The sequence below is a fragment of the Aulonocara sp. 'chitande type north' Nkhata Bay genome, linkage group LG23, assembly GCF_057382095.1.
Source record: "Aulonocara sp. 'chitande type north' Nkhata Bay isolate Kocher_YH1m ecotype deep benthic linkage group LG23, A_spYH_male_GT1.1, whole genome shotgun sequence".
NCBI lineage: Eukaryota > Metazoa > Chordata > Actinopteri > Cichliformes > Cichlidae > Aulonocara > Aulonocara sp. 'chitande type north' Nkhata Bay.
In genome coordinates this window covers 50,110,949-50,126,187 of record NC_141365.1, presented here as the reverse complement: position 1 = coordinate 50,126,187, position 15,239 = coordinate 50,110,949, and the positions used below count along the sequence as shown (strand labels likewise).

General features: G+C 41.5%; 2 protein-coding genes across 3 annotated transcripts in view; both read right to left on the bottom strand.

Moving 5' to 3' along the window:
• Positions 1-9,561, bottom strand: part of LOC147302936 (neuronal membrane glycoprotein M6-b-like) — a 51,485-nt gene extending 41,924 nt beyond the window's left edge. The window contains exon 1 of the mRNA XM_086284105.1: positions 9,457-9,561. Coding sequence (XP_086140231.1) covers positions 9,457-9,460 — 4 coding nt within the window. The 5' untranslated portion in view covers positions 9,461-9,561. The remainder of the gene's footprint in view (positions 1-9,456) is intronic.
• A 1,865-nt stretch (positions 9,562-11,426) lies between these two features.
• Positions 11,427-13,702, bottom strand: gemin8 (gem (nuclear organelle) associated protein 8). 2 transcript variants are annotated; one of them, XM_086283927.1, is made up of 4 exons: positions 13,580-13,702; positions 13,253-13,317; positions 12,719-13,061; positions 11,427-12,585 (listed from the first exon to the last, which is right to left on the bottom strand). In XM_086283927.1, the coding sequence occupies exons 2-4, from the start codon at positions 13,253-13,255 to the stop codon at positions 12,326-12,328; spliced, it is 606 nt and encodes a 201-aa protein (XP_086140053.1). In that variant the 5' UTR covers positions 13,256-13,317; positions 13,580-13,702; the 3' UTR covers positions 11,427-12,325. The 2 variants fall into 2 exon arrangements, with proteins under 2 accessions (XP_086140053.1, XP_086140054.1); XM_086283928.1 differs by having other exon boundaries at positions 12,719-13,058.
• Between the last annotated feature and the right edge of the window lie 1,537 nt (positions 13,703-15,239).

Here is a 15,239-nt window from a genome sequence, read left to right as displayed (position 1 = left end):
TTCCGACACATAAAAAGTGGCTGTTGAGCTGAGTTTAAGGAGCCTGAATATGAAAGCAAGTGTGAGGGCTGTGTTTACATATTGGCCTCAGTCAAGGCCGAATCAGTGGGGCGGGTACTAAGCAACAGCTTTCAAAACATTAAAACACACTGTACAAAGAGTAAGATGCCTTCAAACAATAGCAAAATCAATAAAAAGCGTAGTAAGAGAGAAAAACAAATACTACTAGTTCATTTCTTACATTGTTATGGGCAAAATAATGATAGTTTTTAAGACTGTTACTGATATTTGGTGATTCAAAAATCTCCAAAGGCTGATATTTTTTTCTTTTAGACGAATTAAACATGAACAGATTTCCCAAACATTTGTTATCTGTAACTATTTAGGAGTTTTTAAAGTTACAGTGTGTAAAATCTCATCACTAGATGCCAGTAGATTGAAGACAACTGAATTCAGTTTTCTTACCTATTTCAGTTCTATCCCAGCTATGGAGGCTGCAGTAGGACAAACACGTTTTAATTCAATTCAATTCAATTTTATTTATATAGCGCCAAATCACAACATAAGTTGCCTCAAGGCGCTTCATAGATACAGAGAAAAACCCAACAATCATATGACCCCCTATGAGCAAGCACTTTGGCAACAGTTTTAGTCAGCCAAGTGAAGACCGTTCCCAATAAGGGCTGCAGCTGATCCATCCATTTATTTTCCCTTATCCAGGGACGGGTCACGGGTGCAGCAGCCTAAGTAGAGAAGCCCAGGCTTCCCTCTCCCCGGCCACGTCCTCCAGCTTGTCTGAGGGAACTCCAAGGCGTTCCCAGACCTCTCCGGTGTGTCCTGGGTCTGCCCTCTCAGTGGGTCATGCCTGGAACACCTCACCCAGAATGCGCCCAAACCACCTCAACTGGCTCCTTTCGATGTGGAGGAGTAGCTGCTCTAGTCTGAGACCCTCCCTGATGGCTAAACTCCTCACCCCATCTCTTTTTATTTTTTTTAATTCATATTTTTATTAAGGTTTCAAAAGCAGGCATTCACAGTATGTACATCATGTAAGCATTCTTCATACTTAGGTTATCTGCCTTAAATACTGAAATAGTATTTTAATTTACATCCAAGTCATAAGGGAAGAATACTTACAACGATAGAAGTAATTGAAACCATCACATAATCCGAAAATCAAAAAACAAAAAACAAAACTAACTCCTCACCCCATCTCTAAGGGAGAGGCCAGCCAGCCTTCGGAGCAAGCTCATTTCTGCTGCTTGTATGCACAATTTCATTCATTTGGTCACTACCCAGAGCTCATTACCATAGGTGAGGGCAGAGACATAGACCGGTAAATCAAGAGCTTTGCTTTTACACTCAGCTCTCTCTCTCTTTCAGAAAAAGGCGCACACTATATTTGAACATAAAGACAAGACAAAATGAGAGCTCTATAGTGAAAATGAATACAAACAAGTAATTCTAGATGATCTTCTTTTCACAACCACTGGAAGTCAGAATCTCTTGTAAAATGGAAAAGATTCAAGTCATGTGTTCATAGGGGTAGAGTTAAATTCTTTCTTCTTGGTAATGAGCAGTCTGGAGTTAGAACAAGGTAATAATGGCCTCTCATGTGCTTACACATACGCAGTTCTTTCCTCTCTTTTGAGATGTTAAAGGTTGTCAGATAAACACAAACCACTGTACAGCTAGTTTACTAAATGCACTTCAAAGTGAGAGTGGGCCACTTAATCTGTTGGAATCAGGCTCAACACGTTAAACAGTGAAACTGATTGAATCTTAAAAGAAATAGAAAACACTTAAAAGTCATTACAAAGCAGAGACCATCTCTCTCATACTCAGCAGGGAAACCTGGAGGCCATGAATCATGAGGAGTGTAAACCATTCAGCTGTTTGTGAGCTCAGCGAGTGTGATTGCACAGCTGGAGCTCCGATCAAGCACTGCACGATTCAATGAGCAAATCTTTTTGAGGAACTAATTCTCGTCATTCAGGAGACTGTAAAGAAGCGCTTTGTGCATAGTTGCGATGAAGGCTTACAAACAGGTATTTATTAACTCTCAGCAAACCACGTCAACTGTTGTTGTCTTTCTCGAGCTCCACGTGTGATCATCAACAGTCCACCATGCTCTCGGCACCAATCCTCTCACCAGCCCCACAGTACCTCATCAAAGTTCAGCTTTAAAAACTGAGGTCTGCGTTGCTCCAGTCAGTTTAAATCAAACCTCCTCTAAGAGTTTCAAGAGGGAGGGATGTTGTTTTAGGTAGTTGCAGGAGTTAAAAGCATACAAGCTTTTCACCTAACTGTTACAAGCGTCTTCCTTGACTCTGTTGACTGAACAAAAACGACACAAGCCTGAGAACAACATGCCACAGGGAATAACGGCACAATAGAAAGGTGCTTGGAGAGGTGTGACTGGCACTAAAATGTTAGGACTTTCCTCACAGTGTGACAGAAACGCATTGCTACAATAGGTTGCAATAAAATCTGTGACCACACTTACGGCTGTTTTATCCACAGAGTAATTTTGTTGCAGGAGCACAATGTAAAATGAACTTTACTTGTTCCAGTTCATTCAGAAATTTACATTCAATTTTTTTTTTTGCCAAGCACATTTTCTTTCATGATTAACTATCGGAATGAATAAAGTTTTCCTTTTTTTTAAATATATTTCAGTTGCAGTTTACTCAAAATCATTGCTTCATGAATCATTTTTCAACACTGCAAAAAAACCAAAGAAGTAATAAAAACATAATATTTTTTCCCCACAACTTTGGTTTATTATTTCAAAATTTTGACTTGCTATCTCAAAAGTCTTAAGAAATCAGTCAAAACTACCAAAAAAGAAAAAGAAAAAAAAAAGAGTTATTAAGTTGAAACTTTGAGTTAATAACTCAAAATTGTGACTCACAGATCACAAATGTTCTTGTTCCAGTGGTGGAAACCAGCTTCCATAGTTTGAGGAAGCTGGACTACAAGGAGCAAACCTATGCAGACACAGGAAGCATTCTGCTGTTTCTGAACAGACACTGCAGCCCTGAAGTTCTCTAGACATCATCCAACACAGGTGCAAATGAGAATGCAAATATCCAGCATCGGTAGATCAGATCAGTCGCTTTGACCTGCTAGCTTCCAAGTGCAAATTTCATGTGATGTTGGATTGTGCTGATGTGCAAACAGCACTGGGCACCATATGCAAGTGGGAACCATGTGAGCAGCTTCCTGTGCGCTTAACTAAGGCATTTCCAACTAAGGCATTTCCAGCTGAGGCGTTTCCAGTAGCGCGACTACATCTGAAGTGGGCTATTTCTTGAGTACACATGCACAGCTGAAAATCTGGGAACCCATCAGCTACTCTGCTGACTTAGCCTTTGGGCGTCACGGACAATTTTACGGGGCTTCCTGTGCATTCAGCAAACTACAGTCTTTGGAGATTCCCATATCTGTGCACCAGCCATTGTTTACAAGAGTATATTAAAAAAAGGAAAGCTAAATGACTATCAGGTGGTCACCCTGCTTTTCTCCAGGCAAAAGATTGTTTACCTGCACGCAACTAGCCTGCGTGCAGGTAAACAATCTGCTGAAATGATTGGTGCACATTTTATGCATTTACATATAGTAACTGTTTATAGAGATTACATAGTTGGTTACTTTATTCAGTTTTCTACACAAGCATACCATGCAGTGACTTCATATTTGCAAAGTTAATAAACAGAGATTAAAAAAACAAGTATTTGTGGTCTGTTTTGGGGCACAGTCAAGCTGTCATAATGACAGCAGTGCTTTAGTGTCAGTACTCTGCTGTTCTAATCAGCTCAGTGGATCGGTCCACTTTTCTCCCTTTTTGCCAGCTCAGTGATCATTTATTCCTTCAGAATAAAACAGTCCTTGAAAATCTGAAGCCTTTGAAGTCTGTCTGCTCGACGGCTGTGGTGCTCAGTATCCATTCTGCAGATCAGCGCCGAGCAAAATCCACAGGAGAGGATGGAAGAGGACACGAGTTTCCACGCGCAGTCGAGCAGAGACGAACTGCAGCAAAAAAAACGCGAGCACAAAGAGCAGATTCACGAAGGGGGACGCGGAGGGGAGGAGGGGTGGTGGTGGAAAGAATAATGATGAAGACAATAAGCAGGGGGATGATGAGAGGAGCAGATGCAGATGAAAGATGGGATGATGATGCTGACGATGATGGGACTAAAGTAGCAGTTTGGGGGGAAATAACAGGCAAAACTGGAGAGCTGAAAGTAGAGAAGTTTACGACGGCTGCCTGTAGAAAAATGGCTCCTGTTCTCCATCGCAGTAAATCATGTCATTTGGCTACATCCTGTCTGTTCTCAACTTCTCACCAGCCTAAAGGAGATAAACAGACCTGCTGGCTTATTGGAAACAGATGTTATGAATGGGAGAGAGAAAAGCAAAGAAAGAGAGAGGGGGAGATCCAGACGTGGAGGGAATAGGCAGAGAAGTAAGAGGTAGAAACACTTTGAATAAGTGGCCTAATGAGATCAACTTGAACGCTGCTGGTTTCAGGTCAGCCTCCAGTAAAACACAAACAGACGAAACTGCCAGTTTAACAAAAACATGAAACATGCGTCTCTGCAGTTTTTCTGAAATCTGTTTCTCCTCTGAAAAAAAAGACACGTGAACGTGAGCACTAGTCCAGACTGCGCCTTGTCCTCGGTTTGTTTTTTCTTTTCATGCCATGAAGAAGAAGTGTTAGCATGTCAACAGCTATCCCTCTGCACCCATGAATTAATACTGTATACTATAAATACACTGCTTGGTATATAACCTCTGTTCAATATCACAGAGCTCAGTTTATCTTCTTCCTAAAGCAAAGGACCCTAGACTTCAAATATACCAACCTTAGCATGAGGTATATGGGGCTTTGAGCTAAATGTGGAAAAATGTTGCCGTTAATTTCAGCGTGTTTCACTTGACAAACGGTGCCCCATAGAGGTAAGCTGCATTAGATTAGAGAAAATGTTCATTTTGATTTTAGATAATTCTAAATGACTACAGCAAGTATAAGTTGGGACTAACCAGTATTGGTGCCATAGTTTTTTGGTGTCAATTTCTAGCAAAAAATTACAATATGTATATATTGGCATACATTATGTAGATGTTTCACTTTAGATACACAAATCTTTGTACACATTATATACAATGTACATATGCAAATCTGTTGATTGTTTAAATGCTTGTCCACTTTGAAGCCTCTTGATTCTGTGTATCACAAAAAAGCAGGATGGTCCTCCCAAGCAAACATAATAGAGCAACATGGTTTATTTACAAGGTTTTTGCCTTAAGCCCCACGCCCCCGGTACCGGGGGAAAAAGGAGGAGATCATGTTAATCACGGGGGGGAGAAAGACATGTGTGGTATCCACAGAAACCTCTGAATCTCAGCTAAAATGTCATAAAAACAATTTCTACAACCACCAAACACACCGAAAACAAGCCACGATTAAACAAGCAGTCACATAAATGTGCAGAAGGCCGCTGAACAAACAAAGCCGAACAAGAAATTTGCTGCACCAAAAATTGGTCCACCCGAAGGATGGGGTCCCCCGACACAAACAGAGTAACATAGTGTACGCTGTTAAGTGCCAGGAGGATTGCCAGGATTTATACATCGGGGAAACCAAATAACCTCTGGCTAAGAGGATGGCACAACACAGAAGAGCTACCTCATCAGGCCAGGACTCTGCAGTCTATTTACACCTACAGGCCTGTGGACACTCTTTCAATGATGAGGATGTAACATCCTGGACAGGGAGGAACGCTGGTTTGAGCGCGGAGTCAAGGACGCCATTTACGTGAAAAGGGAAAAACCATCTCTGAATCTAGGAGGGGGCCTAAGGGTACATCTTTTGCCATCTTACATCTTAATGCTGTGATTGCAGACATTTCCCAACTCTCTGTGAATGGTACTCAAGACCATTGATCAGTGGTTGTCGAATTTGCATATTAATGATTAAGGAACTGACCTCCCAGCCCACTGTTCCTTCAGTGGGCTGGTTTCAGTCATTATGCAAATATACTGTTTATAAGATTTGGGGAAACCTGCAGTCATCTGAGACTGAAGAAGTCACTTGGATGAGTGACGAAACGTTTCTCCCACAAAACGCTACGTCCAGATTAACAGAATCAACTTTTGTAGATGAACAAGAAATTCTTTAGACTTCATGTAACCGGCTAAAGACAGGCTGGTTTGCTTCCAGAGCTTTTACTGACTCCAAACACCAAGTTTCATCATGTTCAGACCAAAATTCACTGAATGAGCCGTTACTGTGATCCTATTGGCTCAAACGATTAAAAAGAAGTGTCAATCATGTAAATTGACCAAAAGAAACCAAAGTTACAGCCCCTCAGAGAATTAAACGCTCCATGCGCACGGCAGAAGAGGGCCAATACTATGTAAATGTGTGGTTAATTCTTCAAAAATGTATATATATATATATATATATATATTTAAAAAAAATAAATAAAAAAAGCTTTTTTAGGCCTGTTAATAAAATTTATTAATTTCTGCTCTTTAAGTCCTAAAAAATTAAACTGGCAATGTGTCCAATTGTGTGCCAAAATTGAACATTCATTGTTTTCAGCTAGAAAATAAAACTAAATAGTGTACATGGCATTAGTAATACAACTATGGTGGCCATTTATATCAGTTCTTCCAATTTATGAGTCAAGAGGAGAACATCAAACTGTCTTTGCACAACTACTTACAAAGATATTTCCCTTCCCACTGTTTAAATAAAACCCCTTAATTCTGAATAATTCTTGTCTTTCTTTAACACCAATACTGTGCTTGACATTCTTCCATCTCGTTTAGCTAAGGACTGTTTTGATGTAATCGGACCTAGTATCCTATTTCTTATGAACTTTTCCTTGCTCTCAGGCTGTGTTCCTTTGGCCTTTAAGCATGCTGTAGTCCACCCGATTCTTAAAAAAAGAAATTCTGACTGTTATGACCTTTCAAACTATAGACCGATCTCTAAGCTTTCGTTCTTGTCCAAGATCCTGGAGAGACTAGTTCTCTCCCAACTCCAGGCGTACTTGGACACGAACAATATTGCTGAGAAATTTCAATCTGCCTTTAAGCCATTGCATAGCACTGAAACAGCGTTGGTTAGAGTTCTTAATGATATTCTTGTAATCACTGATACTGGACGCTCTATGGTCCTAGTTTTACTGGACCTCTCTTCGGCCTTTGATATGGTAGACCATAACATTTTATTACTAAGACTTGAGCACACTGTGGGTATTAGAGGCACTGCCCTCGACTGGTTTAAATCATACCTCGCTGATAGATCCTTATCAGTTCACTTAGGCACCTTCTCCTCTTCCTCCGCTCCGGTCTGTTGTGGTGTGCCTCAAGGATCAGTTTTAGGCCCTATTCTCTTCTCATTGTATTTGCTCCCTCTAGGCACAATCTTTGAAAAATACAATATCGCCTTCCACTGTTATGCCGATGACATACAGATCTATTACTTACTTACTTACTTACTATTTTGACCTTACTGACGACCTTGCTGTGTCCCTGCACTACTTTCAAGAATGCATGCGGGAGGTCAAAGAATGGTTCCTGAGTAATTCCCTCGTTTTAAATGATAAGAAGACTGAGATTGTGGTGTTCAACAGTAAAATCCCTCGTGCCCAACTCTGTGCTGCCCTGGGTTCCTTTGCTAGTTTTTCTTGTGACTATGTCAGTAACTTGGGTGTACTGCTGGATAGCTCGCTCAAACTCGATAAGCAAGTGTCTGCTGTAGTGAGATCTAGCTTCCACCAACTGCGCCTTATCTCTAAGGCTAGGCATTATGTTCTGCACGAGGACCTGGAGAAGCTTATTCACGCTTTTGTGACCTCCAGGTTGGATTATTGTAACTCCTTGTACTATGGTCTTCCCTCTTCTCTTCTTCTTAAACTGCAAACAGTCCAAAATGCAGCAGCCCGCCTTTTGACTGGTACCAGGAAATTTTGCCATATTACTCCTGTTCTAGCTAGCTTACATTGGCTGCCCATAAAGTACCGTATTCAATTTAAAATATTACTCCTTACATTCAAAACTATTAATAAATTAGCGTCAAGTTATCTTAGTGAACTTCTCAAACCACATACTCCTGCTAGAACACTCAGATCTGCCACTCAACTACTTCTGACCCAACCCAGATCTCGACTGAAGTCCCGGGGTGACCGTGCGTTTGCTCTGGCTGCCCCGGTACTGTGGAATAACCTTCCTCTCGACCTCCGCGCATCTGACTCCATTGCATTGTTCAAATCACGATTAAAAACCCACTTATTCAATCTTCTTGCCTTTCCCTCTAGTTAATATTTCTTTTATTTTTTTTATGATTTTATATCATGCACTTCTATGCTCATTTAAATTCTTGTTTGCTCTGTACCTGTTGCTTTCCTATGTATTAGTGACAGTTATCTGCTTGCATATTTAGTACTTGCTTTGGTCCTATTTCTATTATCCTCCTCCTATACTCTATTTTACTTGTTAAGCACCTTGGCATACCCTTGGTTTTTAAGTGTGCTTTATAAATAAAGTTTATTATTATTATTATTATTATTTCTCTTCTCATTTCCTGTGCCATACTTTCTGTTTCCTGTTGAAAACAAAGCAAATCTTAATCTCAATGAGATTACCAATCTGATTTGAGCTAATAAAAGAACAATGTGCAAAAACCCTGGAACAAGCATCCACCTCTACGCAACAACTGTCTTCCGTGTCCAGCCCGTTTAATCCACAGCGGGGAGCGGATCACTCCCTCTTAATCCAATCAACATCGACTCTCACATGAGTAGATAAGGTGGGGAGAGGTAACCGCTGTGTGCTAGCCGAGAGCCAAGGAATGTCACATTTTTACCTTGCAACAGGAGAAATGCATCACGTGATTTGGCGAGGATGGGATTTTTGTACATTTTGAACTCTAATAAAACATCTTTAAAAAGATCTGGAACATGTATCCGGATTATTGGAAGGAAAATTAGTCTAAATCTAAAATGAAATCTACATCCACCCTCTCTCTAAAGGTGTAAAAGCTTTAATCCATGCCCTTTCCACTCACACGCGTGCACCACTGCCAAGACGCCAACAGCGTCTTCTGATGGCACAGTGTGACATCAATCAGCAGATACACGACCGCGCAGGAGAGCGCGGGCACGTTGATTTGAAACCATAACTGCTTAATGAGCGTCAGAAGAGTGATCGTGTGACAAAAGGCTGCAAAGATATTCAGAGTGAAACGGTGAAAGTTAACAGACCGAGGCTTCAAAGTGATAATCAGACATGCAAATAAGAATCACACCGACAACACGCAGCTCAACACGGCCAGGACAGATCTCTGCAGCATCCATCACGAAATGAACCCGCTCCCCTGTGCAAGAGTTGAAATGCAAAATAAGCAAAAACAGCAAACATGTAAAAACACAGTTCGCCTACCCATGTTTTCAGCTGTTGTGGAAGCTGGTCCGGACACTGTAAGTGACTGTAAGGTGATGTCCACAGGTTGTCTGGAGAGGTCGGGAAGGAGAGGGGAGGGGGGAGGCAGAATGAAAACAACTGCACGGCCCGTTCTGGAATCAGAGGGGGGAGGAGGAGGAGGGGGGGTGACGTCACCCCGGGGTTAGAAATGGATAAGGCTTCATTAATCCAAACGCACAAGACAAGTGTCCTGGTCAGTTCTTCGCCTAATTATAAGACAGAGGTCCACTTTAACAAAGCGCAGCCCAGCTTTAACTAATTTAAATCTGTTTTACATTTGTTTGTTCGCTCATTGAATATTTATGTATGTGTTTTTTCTTTTTAAATAGCTTATTATTTATTTATTTATTCACTGGCAATAAATAAATAAATTATTCATGAAAATATTTCTTTATTTTTTGCTCATGAAATGATCATATCATCACATCATCATGTCATTTACTTTTCCTGTGACGCCCATAATCACTGACTCATGAGTCATAATAACAATTTTGAATATACAACTTATATGAAAAATATTTACATTTTTTCAATATTTATTTGTCAATAAAAATAGTATATTTTAACATGAGCTTGTTTTTATTTATAGTTTTCATTTTTAATTGAATAATTATTGAAAATAATTGAAAAGATTTAATTACCCGATGTTCTCTAATGTGTTCCTGTGACTTTCATAATCATAATGAATTGCAGACAACAAACATGTTATTTTGTTGTATAACATGTTTTTTAAATCATGTATCTATTTATTGATAAATGTGATTTTAAAATTAATTTGCATTTATTTACTCTATTTACTGGCTAATCAGTTGGTTAAAACAACAAGTGTAAGTCATTCCGATGTGTCACCACTTTACAAAGACCTGGACGAAGAACCAAACCTTCATCTTTAGGAAATTGATTACGAGGTTTAGAAGCAACCCAACCCCAACCAAGATACAAGCAACTGCTCCAAAACCAGCACCTTTAAGCTCAAATAAAATCTGCAGTTGCCCACGTAGACGAGCCAAACACCATCTGGAGAAAAGTTTTATAGTTGAGGTGTTTGGTCACAGTTTGCAGTAGTAAAGGTGAAGCTTTCCAACCTAACAACAGTGTATCAGCTGTCATCATGCTCTGGGGCTGTATTGCTGCTACTGGTACTTCTTTAGCACGAAGTCTACCTCCATATTCTCCAACTTCACCTTAAATCAACAGTTAGATGGTTTCAAATGTGGACCCAGTTTGGTGTTCCAACAGGACAATGATCCCAAATATACATCAAAACTGGTTTTGGAATGGAAAAGCAGGCTAACATTGAACTCCGAAAAGCCCTTCTGAAAGCCTCAACCTCAAGCATTCTGAAAATTTGAGGACTATGTTTAAAGGTTGGGTCCATGCTGGGAAACCAAACAAATTAAATGAAGTCTACCAACTCAACGAAGAAGACTGGTCAAATATGTAATTTTTCTATATTTAAATTTAAATTTTATTTATATAGCACTAAATCACAACATCAGTCGCTCAAGGTGCTTAAAAGCTCTTTAGAAGCTCACTGAGGGGGAAAAAGTATCCAGTACTTCACAAAAAGATTAGAGATCCGCTCCCGTTAATCTCGCGACCCATCCGATTTATCTCATGACCCCGCAGAGGGGAATCAGAGGACTGAAATACCAAACGTCCCTTCTGAGCAGCTGAATACAGAGTACTGAAAGTGCTAGCATCACAGTTTCACTTCCTTTTTCTTTTTTGATAAGTAAGAAAAACACAAAATGCCTGCATTTTTTTTAGTGTCAACACTTAATAATTAAATCATTACATTTAATGAAAAATAAAACTGCATTTGCATCCACTACCCCAAAAATTCAGAAATAAAACTTCCAAGTCTGACACTAAAAGCTTTAATGTATGTTGAGAAAATAAAAATTCTAATTAAACAACCAACCAACTTGAATTACACAGTTTTATTTCTGAGTACAGAAATGTGCTGAAGAGCAGTTATATAATCGGATTTCCATCTCACAGCGATGCCACTAAAAATGACTGAAAGCAAAGGAAGTTTCATGTGGACAGAAAACACTTTATTACAAACAGAAATCATATAAAATACACATCCTCCCGTTTAAAAAAAAACGGAGCAGCTTGGTGCAAACACAAACAAGATAAAACAGAATAGTCAACACCCCCCCTCCCCCAGAGAACTCACACGAGTGGCTTTGAAGCCAGTGAATGTCAGAATCGGAGAACCGCACTTTAGAAGTAGCAACAACAAATCACTCTTGTTGTGTAGGCAGAGGCAGCCATGCAGGAACGCTCCCAAATCTGAACACAGGGAGGGGAGGGAGGGGGAGGACGTGGGGCTGACAATGTTTTTTGTGGTTAAACTAAGTTGACAGGCATAAGAGGAGCTACTGCAGCATGAAACATCACCGAGCCAGAGGGTAAACAAAAAGAGATTAGGAGGAAACACAGGCGCAGCCTGTTTGAATACATTTGCATCACCTGTGGGGGCAAATTTACTGCAACTCTGACCCTCCGCTCACGCTGCTTCTCACTTTTTAGCGCCGAACCAACAGGATGTTTTGGGGGACTAAGTGCTGGTGTTTCATGCCATAAATTAAAAACCAATTTATGCAGTAGGGTAAACCTCGTGTTTCGTACTGCCACAGCCAGAGGTTTTTAATCTGGAGCAGCAGCCGACAGGTCGGGGATGTTCGTGTTTGGCCGAGCAGAAGTTTTGTTTTCTTCCTTGAAATAACTTCAAACCTCCTAAACCCGTTAGTTCTACATCAGCAGCTCGCAGAGGGATCAGAGCATGGATCGTCTCCAGATCAAACTGTTTACGGCGTCATAGCTTCAGCGGGATCACGGGCCAGTACTTGGGCTGCTTCAGGTCACAGTTTCTTTCGAAATTGAGTTGCATCGCCGCCTCCATGGCCATGATCTTGGCCGCATCCCCGCCGTACAGCTTCTTCATCTCGGCCGTGCGTCTTTCGCCGGGTCGCTCCAAGGGAGGGGCGACACTGCTCCGCAACGAGAAGCTGTGTAGGTCCTGATCGGCCGGCACGTAGCTGCCCTGCTGCTCCGCCTCCATCTGCTGCTGCTTCTCTGCAAGAACGACAACACGGACCATTTTTGGACACATACCAGACAGGCTCCTCACCTTAGACTAAACATCTGGAGAGGCTGCGCTTTTAAAAAATTGACCTTTTAAAGCACCTGCTCCCCTTTGTTTACTTACTGAGCTCCTCCCTGTGTCGCTCAGTCTGGGCGAAGTACTGCCGGAGCTCCTCGCTGATCTCCATGTTGCTCACATCACACTCAATCTCGCTTTCCGAGCTACTTTCCTCTGCATCGTCCGCCTCGTCTTCGCTGTTGCTCTCTGCAGAGCTCCAGTCAGCATAGCGAGGCCGGTCACCGGGCCCCTCCTCCTGGTAGCAGCAGGGGCCGTAGGCAGCCTCCAAGGCCTTTCTGTAGGCGCGCCTGTGCCTCTGATGCCATGCCATGGCCTGCCGATAGTGCTGCCAGTATCGGCTGTACACCGGGCTGGAAAACCAGGACATCACAGTGCTTATGTCCTCCTGCTGATGAGAAAGATGAGCAAAGGTCTTCTCAGCTTGATCATTTGAAAATGTCCTCTCTGACTGATCGCAGTGATTAGCATACAAGAACATGAGCTAAAGAGTGCTCCTGAAAAAGCCTCGTTTGTCAGTTGAGGGTAGAATAAGTGGCGTGATCCTACAAAATAAAAGCATTTCTATCTCAGTTTACTGACCATGACTGCAGACAGCTGCAGCTTCTGAGACGTTCCTCTTTGTTAATGTTTCGTCATCGGTAAACCTGCAATTTATGAACAAAGTGGTTTACGAAGGCAAACCAGCCAACAGAGAGTAAAGTAAACACCGCAGGTGTTTGAGAAACTCTCAAAAACACATTGCGGGTTAGCGAGGCGCGTGCTGACACCTGGCAAACAAAAATGGACGCTACGTACGTCACTTTTCACCCAGCCACACGCCAACAACACACTCCGACTTTTCACATCATTAATGTGTCAGTGTAAGCGTTGTGACCCGATAAATGCCTCACATTATCAAACTCTTACCTCTGTGGAGCCAGCTACTTTAGCATCTATCTTACTTCCTCGGAGAAAATTTCCCAGCAGCCTTTGAGTCCCTGCACAATAACTGCTGGCTATTTGGCGCCACCCAGTGGATCCTGTGCGAACATGCACCCACGTTCAACAGTTGGACGTCGCACATGACAATAAAAACGCCGCTGCATATTACATTTATTGGTGAATTTATTCATTCTTTCCTTTTTATGCTAGTAAAACGGTAAGATTAGTTTATTTCGCTGGCTTTGAATTATTAGCTTTACACAAGAGACACTCGCTTTGCTGTTTTTATTAAATTACACATTTATTCATCTAATACAAAATCTCACTCCAACATTGTGAAACACAAAGGTGTTTTGTCATGAAGTAAATAAGGTAAGTAAAGGAAATAATTTAGAGGTTTTTATTTGTTTTTGTTGATGTCATTTGTGCACTTGCCCTTATTCTCGTCCCTCATCTAAAAGCTGTTTGCGAGACCATGCCAGGCCTCAGGGACCGCCCCACATTTAACGCTTCTTTTATGCTTCAGCAGGTGCAGTGTGAAGGCCAAATCTACTTGAAGACAGTGCTTGTTGTCAGATGGAGGAAGTGTTGCTTGTGCTATTGTTGGTCTAACATGCAAAGTTATGAAATGAAACTGAGTGTTAACAACAATGCCCACTACAGCCACTGTACTTTCAGGTTTCTCCATCCCCCATAAACTCCACTTATACTTCTTTCCCTATTCTGGTCAACTTGTCAACCAATCAGCATCTGACTTGCAGATCATCCATGTACAGCGACATGCAATTGGGAGACAGGTGGGTGAAAACACCTTTGAAATGCAAACGCCGATGAACAATGTTGACTATATAGTGTCTGTTCTTGCTCATAATACATCTGGCACAAACATTATTGTGACTTACTGTGCTGGACTGAAATAAAATGACCCAGCAGATGGTGCAGTTTTAAAACGGTTCACTGAAATTTATTCTGCTGCTTTTTTTCTTTTTCCTTTTTTTGTTTTCAGCCACAAAGACACACATCTTGTGTGTCTTTGTGCATGCATGTGACCCCAGCTCTGACAATGAAAATGATTAAACTAGTAGCTTTAAATTGTCAGTCTCTTAAAATCCTTCCATTCTCTTCCGCTTATCCTTATCAGGGTCTCAGGGGGCTGGAGCCTATCCCAGCTGCCACAGGTCGAGAAGCAGGGTACACTCTGGACTGACTGCCAGCCTGATGCAAAAAGATGGACAACCATTCGCACCTATGGGTTATTTAGAATCAACAATTCAACTAACCCCACTAAGTGCATGTCTGTGGACTGAGAGAAACCCACTCAAACATGGAGAGAACATGCACGCCACACAGAAAGGCCCCCATATTTTACGTTCTGCTATAAATATAACACATACACAATAAATACACATTTATAGATCTTTCCTGTGCTCTTGGGGGGCTCCAACCTGCTTATCAGTTTGCTTATGCTTCAGGGCCAGTTATGTTCACTAGGGACACACTTGAAATTCAGCCAGTTAAAGTACACTGTTGAGACAGAGGTCTTGCATGAAAGCGTGGCGTTATAAGCTGTCAGCTAAGGGTTGCGGGTTGGTTAGTAGCCTGCAGATGCAACTCATGTATTCAGCAAGCTAGCAAAATCCAAGGT